This window comes from Genypterus blacodes, unplaced genomic scaffold (assembly GCF_046128005.1).
Source record: "Genypterus blacodes isolate CSIRO-AG114 ecotype Tasmania unplaced genomic scaffold, CSIRO-AGI_Gbla_v1 ptg000090l_1, whole genome shotgun sequence".
NCBI classification, from domain to species: Eukaryota; Metazoa; Chordata; class Actinopteri; order Ophidiiformes; family Ophidiidae; genus Genypterus; species Genypterus blacodes.
Window position 1 is genome coordinate 1,799,095 of NW_027466895.1, and position 18,445 is coordinate 1,817,539.

An 18,445-nucleotide genomic window follows, 5' to 3' on the forward strand; every position below is an offset into this window, starting at 1 on the left:
CTTCTCTAACATCGGTTATTTTAAAGGATTCCTCTCCCGTTCATCCTAGTTTCCTGGATCTTACCTTGCATAAACATGTATCAGCAGGTATGAGTTCAGTGTCTGGCACCTTGATGTTTCTACATACAGTATACTTCCCACAGAGATTATAGATAGTGGACTTAGTAGTATCAATATTATCTGCCCCTAGACCCGTTTTTAGATATAGGCTTGTAAAGTAGCACAAATACAAGAAACAAATCTTAACTATATAGCTAAACAAACACAACAGTAAGAGAATATAGGTCAAGACATTGAAGCCAACAACTCTAAATGGAGAGTTGTCACGCTCTTTGATTGGTCGCCGAGGTTCCACCAATGAGCGACGGGCTGACTTTATAAATTCGGGTGGGAACAGAAGCGCTCAGTCCCAACGCACAGGTGTCCCGCGTGCTTCAATTAACTACCCAGAGACACAGAGAGAAACAGTTTAAAATGTTGCATAAAAGGACTCCTCTTGGACCGAGTGAGGGGGAAAACCAGCAGAACAGGTCTGCGGCTGACTCTGCAGGTAGGACCGAACTATTGTGCTATTCTGGTCCCGTGTCCCGTTTGTTTTCCCCATTTAACTTGTCATAAAGTGGTTAAAACCGGCGGCGCTGCTAGTGGCTAAACTGCGCCACTCTGAAGTTCCCCTCAAGGCTTACATTTACAAAAAGTCGCTTGTAATGGATTGTTTACATTTTCAAAGACGTCCCTGAGTGCTTAATCTTGTTATATGCGTCCCAAATATACAAATACAAGTAGCTTGATGAGCTTTGACCAGAATGCAGCTCGTGCATGGTTGGTAATCAAATTGTATTGTCATTTGATTCCAATTTGATTTTGCTCATTAAATAAATTTTGTTATGCCCCCTTTATCAAACCATCTAGCTCTGGATCTTACCCAATATAATGAAAGTCGTTGGTATATTCTCTGTAACAAGTACACTATTGTTTTTAAATGCAACGAATACCACAGTTGACCAAGTTTGTTTGTGATCCCTTTGTGTTGTAATGCATTGATAATGTGATCAGTCATATCAAATGGCAGAAGGCAGGAGTGGAGGATAAGGGGACCTCTGCTCTGCATGACCATCAGGAGGTTTTTGTTAGTCACAGATGTTTACAGGGTTAGATGCTCCGCTCCTCATATCCCACATGCCACCATATCAAAGGCATAACAAAGTGAATTCTCCCTATATATAGTATGTGACCCAATTCATCAACTAAGGTCTTAATTGCACGGCAAGTGCATATTTGAATTTTTTTTATTTTATTTTCGTCCTTGTGAGTTTTAGTCTGTGTCTTTGACTGAGAGCTAGTTTTAAAGCTTTGGAATCCACAATGATCCTCTGTTCAGAAAACTATGTGGACCCTGAACAGCATCACCAGTTTCCGCTGCAACAGACTGAAAATGAGAGACAGGGTTTTGGCCCCCTGCACCCGGACCTAAGTGTGGCAAAGACGCCCTCCCCGGGTCCTTCCCACCACTTCTGCCACTACACACCTAAATGTTTCCTCACTGTTCATCAAGGTAAGATCTCATGCAGACAAACCTTCTAGAATCCCACTGAATAAGCTGGTTGTTATTTCAGTGAGTCCCTCTCATAACACCCGTCATATTACAAGGGAAAGGGATTTCCATCCAATATGAGCGTCTTTCTATCATGTGGGAAGTTTTCTTACTACCGTCTTCTCTACACAGGAGGACAGTGCGGCGCCTCAGTCCGGTCCACTCCTTCACCTTACACAGAGGAGGGTTGGCACGACGGCACCACGAAGACCACAATAAGAGCCGAGAATGAGGTCGAGGCCAACCGGGAGGCCAATAACTATAGAGTGAGGAGACAAAATTGATATATGGACCAGTTTTGTAGATAAGCATCTCTTTGCATCTGCATGGTTGTTTATACTTGATGTAAAATGATTTCCTTATCTTTAAACAAATAATTTCTTTCAGTTTGGTTTCAGAAAGTGGAAGGGGAACGTCACAGAGAAGCCCATCTCAGACCAGTCGGACATCGTCAAACAGCTCCATTGTGATCTGAGCTTTGTAAAGCCACAAGCAGGTATTATTCTCTTTCTGTTTACTTCATGCAGACAAAACTGCAGTTGTTTTTCAAACTTCAACCTATTGTACCAAAGTAATAGAATTTGAAGTTCCCCTTTCATGTTTTGCTCTCTTTCAGGCTCTGTGCTCACTTTTGGGAACATAGTTTATGTGCTTTTATTTGGATGGTGGATCTCTCTCATCTACCTTCTGGTTTGCCCTGTGATGTTTCTCACACTGTGTGGCGCCCCTTATGGTAAACATTGAATGACAAACCAGCATCGAAATATTCCAGTTTTCGCTCTCTGGAATGTGACTATGTTTTAATTTTCCAGGAAAGCTATGTTGGAAGATGACCTGTTACTTTATTTGGCCATTTGGGAAGTCTATAGAGAAGGTAATCTTTTTCTTGTGAAAGTAATAGTTCTATTCTGTAGTCTGCCCTGTTTGCTTTGTGATGTAATATAGTACTTTCTCTTTCCCTTATCACGTTTGTGTGATCAGGCTGGTGACGTTGTGAGAAAATCTTGCGGGAAGCCTCCAAACTGTGAGGCGATTCCTGAAGAGGTGGATACGGAGGATAGCAGGGACCCCAAAGGCTCTGCCCCGCTTTTGGCATCTTCCCCGGCCACCATTGAGATCCCTGTCCCACAAATCCAAGCAAGCAGACCTTCTTATCACTGGGTAAAGAAATCAGAATCGCTCAATTTGTCTTTCCAGTAATTTGTAGTTACCACGCGTCACATGTACTCCTTGTTCTTCTACTCTAGTTTCGCCTAAGCACTTATTTGTGGATGCTGCTGGGCTTCCCCGTCTTGGCTCTGGTCCATTCACTTGTCTGCGTGTTCTCCTGGCTCCTGGTCTTTACCATCCCCTTGGCCAAAATGAACGCGCGCATCCTGAGCACCGTCCTCCTCATGGCCCCGGAAGATGTCCAGATTCACAAAGTGGAGAAGGTACCGGTCGTGTTCGGAATAATCAGTAGTTAGTGGATTTTTCCTTCTGGCTGTCTGTTACAGGTCAGACTAACTGGAGTAGCAGTTACTAAAATCATATGGTTGCCAACAGTTCATGTTTATTTGTCACTTGTTCTGTGTTCTCTTTTGCAGACTTTTGGGTGTCAGACCAAAGTCATCTTGTGTTGTTACAGGGCTTTTAATGTGTATTACTACAAATATTCTATCCAAGGAATCAACATTTTTGCCCTCAGTATCCTTTTTAGCTGTTAACACAAGACAAGTGATGACGTTTTGAACGCCCACAATGACCATCAGCAGTCTTTCTACAGTACTTAGTAGGCGCTGCAATTGTTGCAGTGACCAGCAGGAGGCGAGGGCTCTGTTCTGTGTAATGTTTTCAGCGATGTTTTTTTTTAACTTTGTATGGCCTAATGAATTACTTGCTTTCTAACCCAGTTTTATGTCCTTTATGCATCCATTTGTTATCCTCAAGTGCATTTCCTCCAGACCTGCTGCCGCTGGTATTTGTCACTCTGGTAATTGGTTACACGGATAGAGAACACAGTTACGTCAGCGAGGAGGTTAAGTTTGCCACAGCTGTCTCATCCATTATTCCCCTCTCATACTTCATTGGCATGGGTATTGCCAGGTAGGCTGTAGCTTTTAATCAAGAAATGCACCAAGGCTCAATGAAACGGAAGGAAATTTGAATGTTCACCAAATTTCACATTCCAACAGCATTTCTGCACAGAGCAACTTTGCAGTGGGCGCGGTGGTGAATGCGACCTTTGGCTCCATCACAGAGATGACATTCTACATCACGGCGTTGCTGCAAGGACAACGCGCCGCCACCAAGTGTTACGAAGAGATCGTCAAAGCCGCGCTTACCGGGACACTGCTGGGGTGTATACTGTTCATACCTGTGAGTATCCCAGGAGGGGCGGACGGTACAAAGTACATTTTATGATGCCAAGTATGTTTCAAAGGCACAGTACCTGATTCCCTGATGAACTGTGGGACTGTGTGAACTTAGGGTATCTGTATGATCATCGGGGGCATTAAACACCGGGAACAGCGATTCAACAGTCGTTCAGCAGGGGTGAGCTCGGCCTTGCTCTTCATATCCATAGGGGGTACGTGTCACATCTACACACTCTTTAACACACTCTTAAAGCTCGTATATTACCCACACAGTGCAATCTCGTCCCTAGGTGTGTTTTCTCCCACACTCTTCGCAAAGATTTTCGGTACCCTAACGTGTGAAGGCTGCACCAACATGCCAGGCAACGGCAGCGCGCCCTTTATCTGCAGGGACTGTCACTACGACATGGTGAGCCGCTCCACCTCCAGCTCACGGTGCCGCAACAGTGTTTGTTGTTTGTGCTGCCAAGCTAAAGGTTCTTTACAGGGAAAATGAATGAAAGGTTGTTTTTATTCTTATGGTAAGCTTACTTTGAGAGCTTGTGCAATTCATATTTTCCATTTTGTTTCGGCTTTAACAGAGTCAAACAGATCCATATATGGTTCTTGCCCATGTTGAGTAAGTGCTGTAGCTACACACATGATTCTGTTTGGAGCAAACCCATCAGTTCAGCAGAAGATCAAAGGGTTTGACTGATTATTTGATTTTCTTGTGGCTTTCCAGGCCCCTGGTGTACACAGTCTCTGTGTTGCTGCCTGCCGCCTACCTGATCGGCCTCATCTTCACACTGAAGACCCACGCTCACATTTACGACATCCATATCGCCGATGAGCACGGTGGCCCTGCACACGGTCAGTACGTAGGAGAGGGCACCAGCACACACCACCTCACGGGTGAGGCCACCACTGGCCGTCTGCAGGCTCCCAGCAAGTGTATCAATGCCAGCATCCTCACCTCCAGCCACGATGCAGCAGGTGTGTGTGTGTGTGCATGCGGTGTCTTTCATGCATGAGTGAGTAATTTCATGTGGACCTTTTTGTCTGTTGCCTGCCTAACATATATTAAACATTCTGTCCATGCATCAAAGAAGGAAAGCGTTTCTCTAGCAGTGAGGTAAAGCTCTAAACCTTTGCCTGTGCATGCTTGTTGAATATATTTAATGCATGCTTGAAGGTGAAGGTGGAGTTCCTGGATTCTTAGGGGAGGTACACTTTGAGAATGAAGGAAGAACTAGTAAGACTTGTTTGTCAGCTGGTGGTGTGGTCGACAGGTCATCACGTGGTGCACTGGTCCAGATGGAGGGCAATGGCTGTGCTGATCGTCGCAACCATCCTGATGGCTGCCTGCGCTGACCTCAGCACAGAGAACATTCAGCCCATGTTGACCCATTCCTTCACATCCCAGGTACATCCATCCACCAATAAACTCTCCATTAAACTAAGATTTGACTGTTTCAGTGTAGAAAGCCAGATGGAAATCTTGAACTCGCGTCAAAGCTTGAAATGAAATGAAATGAAATGTATAGATGAAGCCACACAATTGACAAACTGAGATAAAAGTCAAAGTCACTGAATTAAGTATTTTGTGTGGCTGACGCATCTGGGTCCTCTCCTACAGTACTTCATCGGTGTTACAATTTTGGCTATGGTGCCTGAACTTCCAGAGATTGTAAACGGGATCCAGTTCGCACTGCAGAACAACATCAGCCTGAGGTATGAACACAGCGTCAGTATCATTTCCAGTTCTCCAACTTAAAGTTTTTAGAACACTTTAGAGGCTTTGGTCTGATTTTATGTGTACTTACTGTGGAGTCTCTACAGTATGTTTCCCACAAGCTGAGGCCAAAACCAACACACAGAAACATTGTAAAGATGAGGTGTTAACTTGAGTGCATATTTGCTTTCAGCCTTGAGGTGGGCAGTTGCATTGCTGTGCAGGTCTGCATGATTCAGATTCCCCTGCTCATCCTCTTCAATGCTTTCTATGTAAGTGGATAATCTTCAGCAGTGAGTCTATTTTGGCACACAGTTAATTTGGTGTAAATGACTTGCTTTAGTCATGACTTTTTATTTATTCATTTCTTGTGCAGGATGTGGGGTTTGTGCTGGTGTTCAGTGACATTCATCTCTGGGCCAGCATCTTCAGTGTCATTCTAGCCAACTACATCTTCATGGATGGAAAATGTGATTACTTCCAGGGTAAGTCATGATGTGAAGAGTTTCTCCACCTCTGACATTAACAGGTATAGATCCTAATCTGCCGTCTCGTCTGCAGGCACGGCTCTGGTGGTGGTCTACCTGATCCTTCTGGCCCTTTACTTCTTTGCGCCTTCACCGCGCTCTTGTTGATTGTAAAAATCGGCAACAATTTAATGCCACTCCACATGCGCCACCTGTTCTTGCAGTACACTCCCAATGTATCTGCAACTGCTGGTAAATGTCACAGTAGCACAAAATGTAGAAATTACATTGGCTTTTAAAAATGAACAGACATCTGTTTCCTGAAAATTTCACCTGCAAAAATAAGTTCAATAAATGACAAAAAGGCGTTGCATAGTTTTTAGTTTGAGGCAGGGCTGCGCTGGGAAGGAGACGGCTTTTCCTGCTGGGAAATGATCCTGTTCTCAGCAAGTCGTCATCTCCTCCCAGCCTGTCCATCCTCCACTGTTTGGACTGTTTGAAGCGTTCAGTGGATTCCTAAGGCCCAGGTTGTGTAGCTGCATGGTGGGGAGCACAGCTCCCAGCACAGCTCCATTAGGCTGGGCACTGCCAGCCGGATCTTAAACTGGTTCCTTTATTGAAAACCAAAGTATTTTTAATACTAAAATATGTTACTACTTTGCATTTGTCCTACTTATTTTTGTACTGAGAAGTGCTGGAAAAGTCATTTGTTTTTCAAAAATATATTGTAAAATGTGGTTTGTATGACACTTTAATAAATGTAACTCAATTTCTAAAACCTGCTGAGGTCACCAAACTCACTTGACCTTTATCCTGCCCCATCAGGAGAATCAAAGGGTTATCAAACAAGCAGCAGTCCTGAGATGAGCTCTGTTCATTTCAACATTGGCACACCACTGACGCAGGGAGTGAAGGTCTGAGCAGAATTAGTCTTTATTTGAATAAAAGCGTTTTAAATCGACCTTGAAGAGCACCAAATTCACAGTGATGTACTGCATGGTTTGGTTTACAAATGAGAAGTGCAAGCAAACACAGGATGGAAGTTAAATTACTGTTTGAATGAAGTATTACCGATACACTTAAGTTACTCACCTTTGTTTGATCATGTTATTAGAGTATATTGTGACAGTACTTTAGAGAAAATACAGGAAACGTCAGGGCTCAAGAGGCAAAACGGCATTTAAATTTATCACTTATAGAGAGCACTCGGATGACGACCAGTATTCTTGCAAATGGAGCCAATTTTCAAAGAAACACGTTGATTTCACTCAAACTGAACGCTAAAGAGACCCTGATACACATTAAGATATTCTTTGTGAGGACGTGTACTTTTATGTCAAATATTGGCAAGAATATCTGAGCCATAAAAGCAGCTTCCGTTTGGTAGTAAATGCCTGAAACGAAAATACTGGTATTGTCCATTTAAGGTCCGGCAGCAAAGCAGCTGCCCTCCACCTAAAGAAACCACGAGCATGCTCACTTCTGCCTCTTATTGGCTCTTTTAAAAAGGTAAATCCAAGACAAAGTGTGCAAACAGCAAAACTGGTGATGAGAACACCATGGAACCCATTCGATGCTTCAAATAAATACACATGCATAATTCCTTTTGAACATTCTAAAAAGTGGTAAAGAAGGCTGATGTGAAGAAAATGAGCGATCACGTCTCTTGTGAAAATGCAACATGGTAAAGTATTTCCAGCACATCACAGTTGGGAGGATGGGAATGGAGTCTTTGACACAGAGTCAACATGTAAGGGATAATGGTGGCATCGTCGTTTCAGTAAAATCCATAAAACATTCCACATTATTTTCTTTATCACTGTAAATGCAAAAATAAGACCAAACAAAAAAAGGCATCCCATAGTTTTTGGTTTAAGGCAGGGCTACGTTGGGCAGGGGAAGGAGAAGGCTTTTCCCACCGTGACATTTTCCTGTGCTCATGATCTCCTCCCGGCCCAGCCCAGCCCGTCCCCGTCCGCTCTTATCTGTCCGTCCTCCCCCGTTTCTGAGCTATTTCAAGCGTTCAATGAGTTCCTGTGTGAGGCCCAGGTTGAGCAGCTGCATGGTGGAGAGGGACGCCAGGTGGGGGAAGGCCTTGAGGAGCTTCTCCCAGCACAGCTCCAGCAGGCTGGGCACCGCCAGCCAGATCTTAAACAGAGAGCCAGTTCTCTTGTTCTCGTGGATATTCACCACACCGCCGTGGATGTACATGCAACCGGCCTGCAGGGGGAGCGACGGAAACATTAACAGGAGCTAAGGGGTAAAATAAAGCATCCTTGTCTTGCATTCCCCTTCTGTAAATTCCCCCGGCTGGAAATTCCACCATGCGAAACTGTGGCAGATGGTTTTTAAAGCTTATTCTGGGCATGGCATGACAAGTGAAGCTTTAGTCAGAATAGTGTCAGAGCTGTGTCGGTGTGGTCAGCTGGTGTTATACTGACCGGGGTGACGGCAGCACAGTGGAAGTAAGCAGGCTCGGGCATCATAGCTGGCAGTTTGCTCCACTGGAAAGTCTGCAGGTTGATTTTCCACAGATCGGCTAATATCAGCTCGCCGTTGTATCCTCCACATATAAATACATCTGCAAAAAGAGCGATGGTCAAACTTTCCACTGAAGGTCTCCACAGTGAACGGCAATAAAAGCAACAGGAACTTGAAGCGGCGTCTTACCGTTTCGTATTTGCACACAGCTATGGCACCGCCGTGGAGCAGGATACCCTGGAAACACGGAGCAGCATTTAGAGGAGCTTGCACAAGAGGACAAAGAGGCTTCATAAGATGGGAGCAGTGTGACATACAGACCTATTTTGTCGTGAGGTTTCGTAGCAATCTCCTCCCAGGAATTGGTCTCCAGGTTGTAAGCATGTATCTAAGAGAAATGTCCGGTAACAAATAAATGAAATAAAACTGGTCAGATTACAAAACAGTAAATCCAGTAAGAGTTCACAAAGATGTTAACATGAAATCATAAAGTCGTATGATACCTTGTCCAGAGGGTAAGATGTCCAGGAAGTTCCACCTCCCAGAATGTAGATCCTCTGTCCGTCATGTGCTATTTCATGCCTGTACCTGTGACACACACACACACACACACACACACACACACACACACACACACACACACACACACACACACACACACACACACACACACACACACACACACACACACACACACACACACACACACACACACACACACACACACACGTACACATCAGCGCTCTGAGACGTTTCCTCTCATTGGGGCATTGGGGCTGGACGCCGTACCGTTCCTCAGGCAGGTCGTCAGCAGGGTTATTGGGCTTGAGGTGGATCCACTCCCAGGTGGTCAGGTCCAGCCTGTGCAGGTCTGTGCTATAGATGTATCCCGTTGTCCCTCCAAACACATACAGGAAGCCGTTTATAATGACCATGGCCTGGAAAAGGGGAACTGGGTGAGCTACTGAATCAAAAGTGAGATTGATATGAATGCAGAGAGCAAACAAGTAGTGACTAAAGAGTGATTTCTGAGCCCACCTGTCCATAGATTCTATTGGGTTTCTTCCCCCGACAGTTGAGCAGTGACCATCTTTTGTACTTCACGTTACAAACATGAACATCGTTACCATTATTTTCGCCAAATGGGATCCCAGTGCCGCCAAACACCAGCAGATTGTTGCCGTGCAAAACAGCTGAAGGACGACAGAAGTGTGCATTGCAATATATTAGCAAAACCCTAATTACTCTGTTGAACATCAAAATGTTAGTCATGGATATACATTGGCCCACCTGACATGGACGCCAGCTCTGTTGGCATGTACCCTTCCGTGCGGATCTGCTGCCAGCAGCCTGTTGCAAAGTGATACCGCCAAAGCTCCCTGAAAAGAGGATAGTCTTCATTCTCCGAGCCGCCGGACTCGTCGTAATCCGGATTGTACCCTCCAAACACATACAGGTTTGTGTTGTCTGCCACGCATCTATGCCCGCTGCGGGCTGGGGGGGCACGATGACCTGGAGTAGAAGAAAACACACCAACATGAAGGGACCAGGTCGGATATGTTTGCTCAATTCTGACTAACCCTGAAAGAACTCAGCTCGTTTATCCAGTCTATCCAGACAGAGCAGAGGAACAAAAGCCTCTTCAGATCAGACAGCTGGCCAGGAATAAAAGAGTTTAATTAAAGCTGCCAACTAAAAACGCGTCTGCTAATTATTTACGATCATTGAATGACACAGCATCACCAGAGAGACTTACAGCATAAATATTATAGGGAATAAAACATCTCAACAATTAACTGACAGCACAACACAACACACAGGGCTTTGAGCCAAACGTCATCTGTATGTGACGTAGCAATGAGGCCCAGCTCCATCTATAATAATTTGGACTGCTAATGTACATTTGGAACATGCAGCGTAGAATCGGGCCAGAAGGAGAGGAGACACAGAGCTCAATGTCCACAGTGTCAACACAAGTTTATTGCAAATGACAATAAACTTGAAACAAGTCTACATTATCAGCTCACAAAGGCCAGATCTTAGTTGTAGGTCATTCATATAGGATAACAGTATATTGAACATACATTCCTAACAAAGGTGAGATGTTAGCTTAGAGGCGAGCTATGAAAACAAACATGATGTATTGACTGTCGCTAGCTTTAGCCTCTACACGACAGTATCATTCGTAATGTTAACGTCGACTTGATCTCATACGCAGACAGACAGCCTTGTGTGTGTGAGGAAACTCGTCTTTACTCTGATCTGCTTCTTTCTTCTCTTACTTTGATGTGAAAACATGAAAGCTACCCGTTAGCTCGGCGCTAATGCAGCAGACTGACCTGCTAGCGTCTCACCGTGCGGCGGCCTGGCTCTGAGCCTCTCGAACCGATTCAGCTGCTCCGGACTGCGAGCGTCCGACATCCTTTCCCCCGTTACAGTCCTAAACACCGTCACATAGAATACACACTAACGCTGCTAAAGTGCTGCTGAAACATAGTCAATTGTTTCATTCCTCAGTCACTTAAGGCCATTCACAAATCTTACATGCTAGCGGGCTGTCAAAGGCTTGGCCAATCAGAGGGCTCGTTATTAGCACGTTGTGTCATCGAGATAGGGCGATGGGAACCGTGTAGCTGTCCAACAACAATAACAACCACTTCAAATTTGGTTAATATTGATACATTATAATATATTTTCATATGTCGATATGTTCTTCTACAACAGCTGGTAATCTCACACAAAGCTCACACAAAGTGAAGTCCGTGCTTTAGAAATAATTATATATTATACAGTAATATTTGACTAGAGGTAGAAATCATAGTAATATAAAAGAATGTGTAATCACATTTACATATAAAACGTTTTTTGTTTTTGAGAGAAGAGACTTGTAAAGTATTTCAGCAGGATGTAGGTCCTTTAATCTTAATGTATGCGCCAAAGATGAACTATCTATCCATCCATCCATCCATTAGACACCAAGTAATAATTGCATCATTTGTTGGAGTCTGTCTTTTTTGAGGAGGAGTGCTATTGAAGCTTGACACAATGTGGGCGGAAGTGTGCCTTTCTCTAGGGATTCATTAAACATTGCCAGGAGTAGGGGTGCAAGTTTATTACTGAATTTCTTGAAAAACTCTATAGGAAATCCATCGGGGCCATGGGCTTTATTGGATTGCATGGCTCTGATTGCAGAGTGTAATTCTTCAAGAGAAATTGAAGAATCCAGAGCTATCGCTGTGTTGGATTTGATGTTAGGGAAATTGAGGTTGGCAAGGAACTGAGTCATCTCTGTATTGTCTGAGGGAAATTCAGACTTGTAAAGGGAGGAGTAGAATGATTTAAATGTGGTGTTTATTTCCATGGGGTCAGTAGTGGAGATGTTTGATTCAGTGCAGATCTTGGGTATCAGACGGGAGGTGGATTGTCTTTTTAACTGGTGTGCTAATAAGACGACTGGGTTTATCGCCATGTTCATAGTACGTAGCGCGGGATTGTAGTAGTAGGCGCTCGGTATCCTTGGTGGATATAAGATCAAATTCGATCCGAAGGTTAAGGTGTTTCTTGAGAAGTTCTGGGGAGGGGTCCAATGGGCACTGTTGGTCGAGGGAGGTGATGGCAGCAGAGTTTTTTAACCTTGGTGTTGTATTTTTTACTGGAGTGAGAAGAGTAGGAAATAATTTGACCTCTAAGGACTGCTTTCAGCAACTCCCAGAGCAAAGAGTGTGAAGTAGAGTCGTTTTTGTTAAACAGAAGAAAGTCATCAATGGAATCAGAGATCTTGTTGCAGAATGTGTTATCTGCCTTCAGTAATGAGTTCAACCTCCACAGGTGAGGGGAGGATTTGTATGTAGACAGATGGATATGTAATAATAGGGGTGCGTTGTCAGAAATTAAGATGCCTAGGTAATCAGAGGAAGCGCCACAGGATTTGAAAGAGTCTCTATAAGAAAATAATCTATCCTGGAGTATGAATTGTGTACCTGGGAGAAGAATGAGAACTTTTTGACTGAAGGATTGCAAAGTCTCCAGGGGTCGATCAGACCGTTCTGGGAAGCAAAGTCAGAGAACGCTTTGGCCATTGCTGACAGGGAAAAAGTGCGGGGGTGAGAACGAAAAGTGAAAGTGATGTAACGGTAAAAACTGGTAAAAAAAAAAAAAACGTTGATAAAAAAACACTTTTGGATGAGATACTGCGGGAGACGGTATGGGAGCTCAATAGCGCCCCAAATTGCATCATTTGAACGTATACGTGTGACGTCAATGTTGTAACTGTGTTAGTCCTGATGACGCCACTATTGTTTGCTGCTTTTCAATCAGACACCGTGGGAAGCAACCTTTTGTTTTTTACAGTACGCTTGACGTTGTTAATGTGTGTATATGGTACACTATTACAACACTATTAAATATATATTTCACGCTGTTAAATATATATTTTATATGTAAAAAGTTTAACTCTTTGTAATATTTTTGAACATCTTTTAACAGGCTCATATTAAGTCCCTAAAGGTGGCAAAGGTTGGCCACTGGGGAATTATTCATTGTTTGTGCAGTTTTAAATGTAAAAATAAAAATGCAGTTTAACACGAACTGATTATGTACAATTTCATTGAATGTCCGTTCAGTGGTCATGTACCGCTCTGGGTCTGTAAAGGCGGAACCTTGGCCTCCGTGCTTCATGTTTCAGGGGGGTCATTTTCACTGCAGAGCCGATCATGGCGACTCTCGGCAGTAGTCGTGGGGATCGCCTCGGTAACGCTCATCACTCCAAAGCTTCTCTATCCTCTCCCGAGAAAGTCCGAGAACTTCTCAGTGATGGAGTTTCTTTGGCGAGCAGCAGACGCAGCAGGTGCGTCTCTCAATAATCCCGCGGGAATTGTTTCATTTACAGAACAGCCTGGCGCTAGCTCCTTCAGTTAGCCACCTAGCACGGGGGCTCCGCTAAGGTGACGGCCACCAATCCGCGCACTTTCATGAGGATCGAGTCTCCACGTTTGGGAACTTGAATGGCACAACATGGGGGTGTTTGAATATGTTGGTTGAATATCATTTTTTGAGATTTTCCCCACGCTGTCGCACGCTGCTCGGTGTGCCGGTGTGTTGTGGTTACGTAACGGTCTCTGTACATTCTGTGACTGGAGAAGAAGGGGGTGGGGCACATAACACCCCACCATGTTGGTTACTGTGGAGTCCATGTGTGTGTTTAACTCTCACACTTACGGCTATGTCCGCACCAAACCAACTCATTTCTAAGTCCGCACCGCGAGTACTCGACACGAGGTTAAATCAAGGAGTGATTTCTGTAATATTGCATCAATGTTTAACTAAGCTGAATGTTCTGATTTTCTTTTTGTTTTGGTATCATATGAATATCAGCGGGCCAGAAGAGGCTAATGTTCTGGAATCCAAAAGCATCACTCCAGCACCATGTGAAGCATCCAACAAAGAGGCCTTCTTCTCCAGAGTAGAATCTTACTCTATATCCTTTATCACTCTGAATGACCCTGAACAAGCCCATTTATGGCCTGTTTGTGTTGCACTCTACTAAAAGGCATGGTAATAATGACTGAGCGTTTTGTAGTGTTTTTGACTGGACGTTTCCTTAGCGCTGCACTGTCTGAAATGGGCCGGCAAACCCCACAAACTGTCCCCGCTGGTGTGTGCCGGGTACGGGTGGATCAACGTGGGCTGTGACATGCTCAAGTGCTCCACCTGCCAGGCTTTCCTATGTGCATCACTACAACCAACATTAGACTATGAAAAATGTGAGCAAAACTCTCATTACTTATTTTAAAGACTACTGTAAAAGCCAGGACTGGTGTTATTTTGGCAAGAGTTAGGCCGATGCTTTCACTGCCAAACTTTAAAGGTCAATCATCTCTCTTTTTACATATAGATGAATCCCGCATTGCAGAGATATCAAGGCAGCTGCAGACACAGCATGAGAAGTTTTGTCCTTGGCCAGACTTTCCATGTCCAGGTGAGGGCGACTTGTGGGTGGCATACTTAGTAACACGATCTTTAATGCCATGATTTCACTTAAGCTGCACTATTTTGGTTAATCACATAGTAGTCATGGTGAGAGCTGTTGTTGTTTCAGAGCGGTTTTGGCTGCTTCCAGCCTGTGAACCATCAGCATTACTAACTGCCTTCCTAGAGCGATTCAAGAGCGCCTGTCTTCTTGCACAGCAGCTGCCTGCCATGAAGCCGGAGCAGCTCAAATCCATGGTGAGACAAAGAAGACGGCTTCATTTATATTGCAGAAAGCACTAAGATAATCTCTCCAAAAGACAACATAACATACTTTTTCACTATGCATTTACCTTTCAGAAGCAAATTGTGAATGTGTGTGTAAAATAACTTATTTTGTTTCATTCCAGTCTTTGACCGAGGATGTTGTCAGTGTTGTACTGCAGCTAATTGAGGAACAAGACAAAAGAAAGGGTGGCACTCCATGTTCTGAACCTTTGTCTGTTCAGGTGGCAGCATGCATTGTTTCCCTCTGTGGCTGGGCTGCAAGGTGAGATTGAAGTCTTGCAGTATACTTGACATGACGGTGTTTATTGGTAAAATGTACTAGTACAATCCTTTTGATGCGGATGTAATCCGGGGCAAGAATTCATACATAAGGCAACTTTAACAATGATAAATGATCTACAAAGATTTACTGCCTTCATAGAATACAGTCCAGGAATGATGAGGAAGAAGAGGAAATTCTGAGCATAACAATATTCTTAACCCATGCCTCTCTGGATCTTCTCAGCCCAGCTCTGCATGCTATGAACCTCCCCATCCTCACATGCTCATACTGCATGCGCAAGGTGGGCTTGTGGAACTTTCACCAGATGGACGAAGGTGATGGAGATTCCTCACCCAACTCTCCCAGCCCATCTCCCCAAACGCCAGCTCCCATCTTAGCAACTGCACCGGAGGGCCAAGGGGATCGATCCGTCTCTGCCTCGCCCACCCCTACTACCACTCCGAGCCGGATGAAACTGAGGAGCCAGGATTCCACTCGCTCTGAGCAGGCAAGGATGTAGCAAGATGTGCTAGTTAACCAAGATAGATCTTGAATATGAAATTACTATTGGAATTTATGGGTTTTTCCTTCTAAGTGGAGTTTGTTAACAATGTGTTTTTATAGGGTGAAGGCACCTCCTCCCCTGTTGTGTTGCGTACCCGTAGCAGAGACTCACCCAGTCCCATCGAAGAGACACCAAGTCCCTTGACTCGCGGCAAGAGGTCAGCATCTCGCACTAAAGGACAAGGAGACAGTTCAGGGACAGATGGCGCTGCCAGCCCACAACACACTCCCAAACGCCTGTGCCTCTCACCAACTGGTGGTCCTGTAAGCAAAAAGCATGAATACGTATTTCACACCTTGTCGGGTAATGTTTTATCATAACAAATGACTCCAGTGACTTAAGGCACAGCATTGGCCATTTGCACTCACAGCAAGGGTGTTACTAACTGTTGATCCAAGTTCAAATTGAAAGAGGATCTTGTAATACATATTTCCTTTCGCTTTTACAAACAACTTTTTGGACCTGCTGCTGTTTCAGGATGGCCTGCTGCACAAGAGTTCATTTGATCCGCTCGCTCAGCACAGAGACTGGTGCCCCTGGGTCGCTGTGGGCAAGGAGAATGTGAATCCAGGGGCCAACCCCTCCAAGGACAAAGACTCAGTCGTGCATCAGCAGGGCTGGAAGGCTGCTCTGGACCTCCTGGTGCCCGTGAAGAACTACTCCAACAACACAGGCAGTCAAGCACAGGTGAGTCAAGAGTCCTGATTTGATTATTTACACAAGAATAGTCTCTCCTGGGAGAGATGGTGACTCGACCGTACTGTTCATGTGTCAAGTTTTAATAGTTTGACACTTGGACAATGTCTAACATTTCTGTTTTTCCTTCCAGGGTCCTCGTGCCAAGTCAAAAAGAGTGTTTGCTATATTCCGTCAGTGGCAGGCGTCCTCTCCGTCTCAATAGACCCCTGTCCAACATCATCTCGACTGATTTTTATAAATGACTGGCCCTGTTTTTGTGCTACAGAGTTCGTCTTGTAGGACCAATGACAGGTGTGTCACATTTACAGTGTGTATATCTGCCACCCCTTTACACTCTGTTTACATTCAACATGTAACTGGTAGAGAGAGAGTGTGTGTGGTGTGTCATCACTGTGAAGGATGTCTTTGTCACAATGTCAAGCATGTGAATTCTGTTACATGTATAAATAATGAGATGTGCAACTACAAGGGAATATACAGACATGTGGAGTCTCAGTCATGCATATCTAGAGTACATGACAGAATATGATCAAAGACGCGTGAAAGGTGTGTTGCTATTAACCTCTGTTCTGTTATTCCAAATATGAGAGATAGGAATTCCTCATGATGAGAAAAGGCCAAATGGCTCGACACTGGAATGGCAGTGTTTGCCTTCAACGTACGTTGGGTCATTTCAGAGAGCGGTAAACATTAACCTGTGCAAAAACTGTGATCAAGTCCTTTTTTTTTTTTTGCCTTTACCAGACTGTATTTCACTAGTGTGTTGAACTAAAATGTTAGAAAGCAGTTTAGTTGCAAGTTCTCATTGACAATGGGGCGTTGATTTTTGAGTAGTGGAGATGTAGTTTTTGTAGATTTGATGTTGAAATGAATTCCAGGCAGGTAGTCATGTGCCATGAAGATGTTTTGAATTGTATTCAGGGCGCCTGTGGTTTGTTTTGACGGCTCACAGCTGATGCAGCATGTGCGCTCATCTCAAGAGTCTCTTACATCAATTTAATAAAATGCTTTTCTGAACGTTTCTGTTTGAATCCGATGTTGTTGGCATTATGTGAAGAAAGAATGTTATATTGGGAAATTGTTTTTCTCAAACCTACCTTATATATTGAAGTAACTTGGGATGAACTCATTTGTTCTCCTTGCTGTGGCAGCCACTCTGTGGTTTTTGAATACAGCCTCTGCACCTGTTTGGCTTTCAGGGATCAGCTACTCACAACTGTTTGTTCCATAGAATTATACAAGAAAACACACGTTGGCCCATTGGGCAATGGGGTGTATTTTTTTAGCAGTGGCTGTCCTCTTGAAAACCTGAACACAATCTTGATGAGGTCCCATCTGTACCCTGTAACACTTGTCATTTCAACCTTACTTATAATGTGTCTCAGCCATTTAACCAGTCAAAGCAGTGATGAACACAAGCTGATTCTGTTTCCCCTTATAGAAATACAACTTTGACCATCTGGGTCAGATTGTGTCGAACATGCTGTCCCTGTCTGTGTGTTTGAGGGAATCTGTTGTTCAAAGGTTTGTCAGCTGTGGCCGGACATTGGGGGCTGCACACACACACACACCAACACACCCACACTGACATCCAACATCTGTGTGTGTCACTTATCCCTGAGGGCCAACATGGAAGCCAAAGCATTGTGGGTAACTTTCTAGAATGTCAAAATCTCTCACACTCCTTTTGGCTTTGCTTATTGGCTTTGTACGGAATGTTATTTTCTAACACATTAAGAATGAATTTGCTGAATTTATTGTAGGATCAGAAAATGGAACGTGATAAATGAAACCCCACTATAGAATGTCGTACCTCTGCAGATCACAGTAAATGCTTTTGAATGCTAATAAAAGAAAGAAAACTGCAAAGTCATTTAAATCTACAAAGCAGGAGGTGTTTCTCTGAAAGCTTTATGGGACAATTAAAGAAAACAGTTTGGTATTTCAATAATTATTATAGTACATAAATGACTCAATCAAGCTGTACTTAAGAGCTTTTTTTATATATGAACTTTACATCAGGCGATAAACAAACCGAGGCGACGACGCAG

At 44.0% G+C, this 18,445-nt stretch overlaps 3 protein-coding genes across 4 annotated transcripts; 2 read left to right on the forward strand and 1 right to left on the reverse strand.

Annotated features, from left to right (window-relative positions):
* Window positions 1–474: 474 nt before the first annotated feature.
* On the forward strand, window positions 475–6,335 carry cax1 (cation/H+ exchanger protein 1). The gene is made up of 20 exons (XM_076158991.1): window positions 475–550; window positions 1,382–1,555; window positions 1,727–1,860; window positions 1,982–2,090; window positions 2,211–2,327; window positions 2,407–2,468; window positions 2,576–2,754; window positions 2,844–3,027; window positions 3,181–3,280; window positions 3,538–3,679; window positions 3,769–3,952; window positions 4,064–4,163; window positions 4,242–4,360; window positions 4,533–4,570; window positions 4,676–4,803; window positions 5,223–5,356; window positions 5,570–5,664; window positions 5,859–5,937; window positions 6,042–6,150; window positions 6,227–6,335. The coding sequence occupies exons 1-20, from the start codon at window positions 475–477 to the stop codon at window positions 6,298–6,300; spliced, it is 2,337 nt and encodes a 778-aa protein (XP_076015106.1). The 3' UTR covers window positions 6,301–6,335.
* A 711-nt stretch (window positions 6,336–7,046) lies between these two features.
* On the reverse strand, window positions 7,047–11,195 carry klhdc10 (kelch domain containing 10). Of its 2 annotated transcripts, none has more exons than XM_076158997.1 (9): window positions 10,968–11,195; window positions 9,904–10,125; window positions 9,652–9,806; window positions 9,403–9,551; window positions 9,117–9,201; window positions 8,935–9,001; window positions 8,803–8,850; window positions 8,574–8,713; window positions 7,047–8,352 (listed from the first exon to the last, which is right to left on the reverse strand). In XM_076158997.1, the coding sequence occupies exons 1-9, from the start codon at window positions 11,032–11,034 to the stop codon at window positions 8,143–8,145; spliced, it is 1,143 nt and encodes a 380-aa protein (XP_076015112.1). In that variant the 5' UTR covers window positions 11,035–11,195; the 3' UTR covers window positions 7,047–8,142. The 2 variants fall into 2 exon arrangements, with proteins under 2 accessions (XP_076015112.1, XP_076015111.1); XM_076158996.1 differs by having other exon boundaries at window positions 10,953–11,195.
* Window positions 11,196–13,322: 2,127 nt separating this feature from the next.
* Window positions 13,323–17,088, forward strand: zc3hc1 (zinc finger, C3HC-type containing 1). The gene is made up of 10 exons (XM_076159002.1): window positions 13,323–13,459; window positions 13,987–14,089; window positions 14,225–14,375; window positions 14,507–14,590; window positions 14,711–14,838; window positions 14,991–15,130; window positions 15,374–15,638; window positions 15,755–15,958; window positions 16,173–16,382; window positions 16,525–17,088. Exons 1-10 carry the CDS (start codon window positions 13,326–13,328, stop codon window positions 16,594–16,596), a joined length of 1,491 nt encoding a protein of 496 aa, XP_076015117.1. The 5' UTR covers window positions 13,323–13,325; the 3' UTR covers window positions 16,597–17,088.
* Window positions 17,089–18,445: the final 1,357 nt, after the last annotated feature.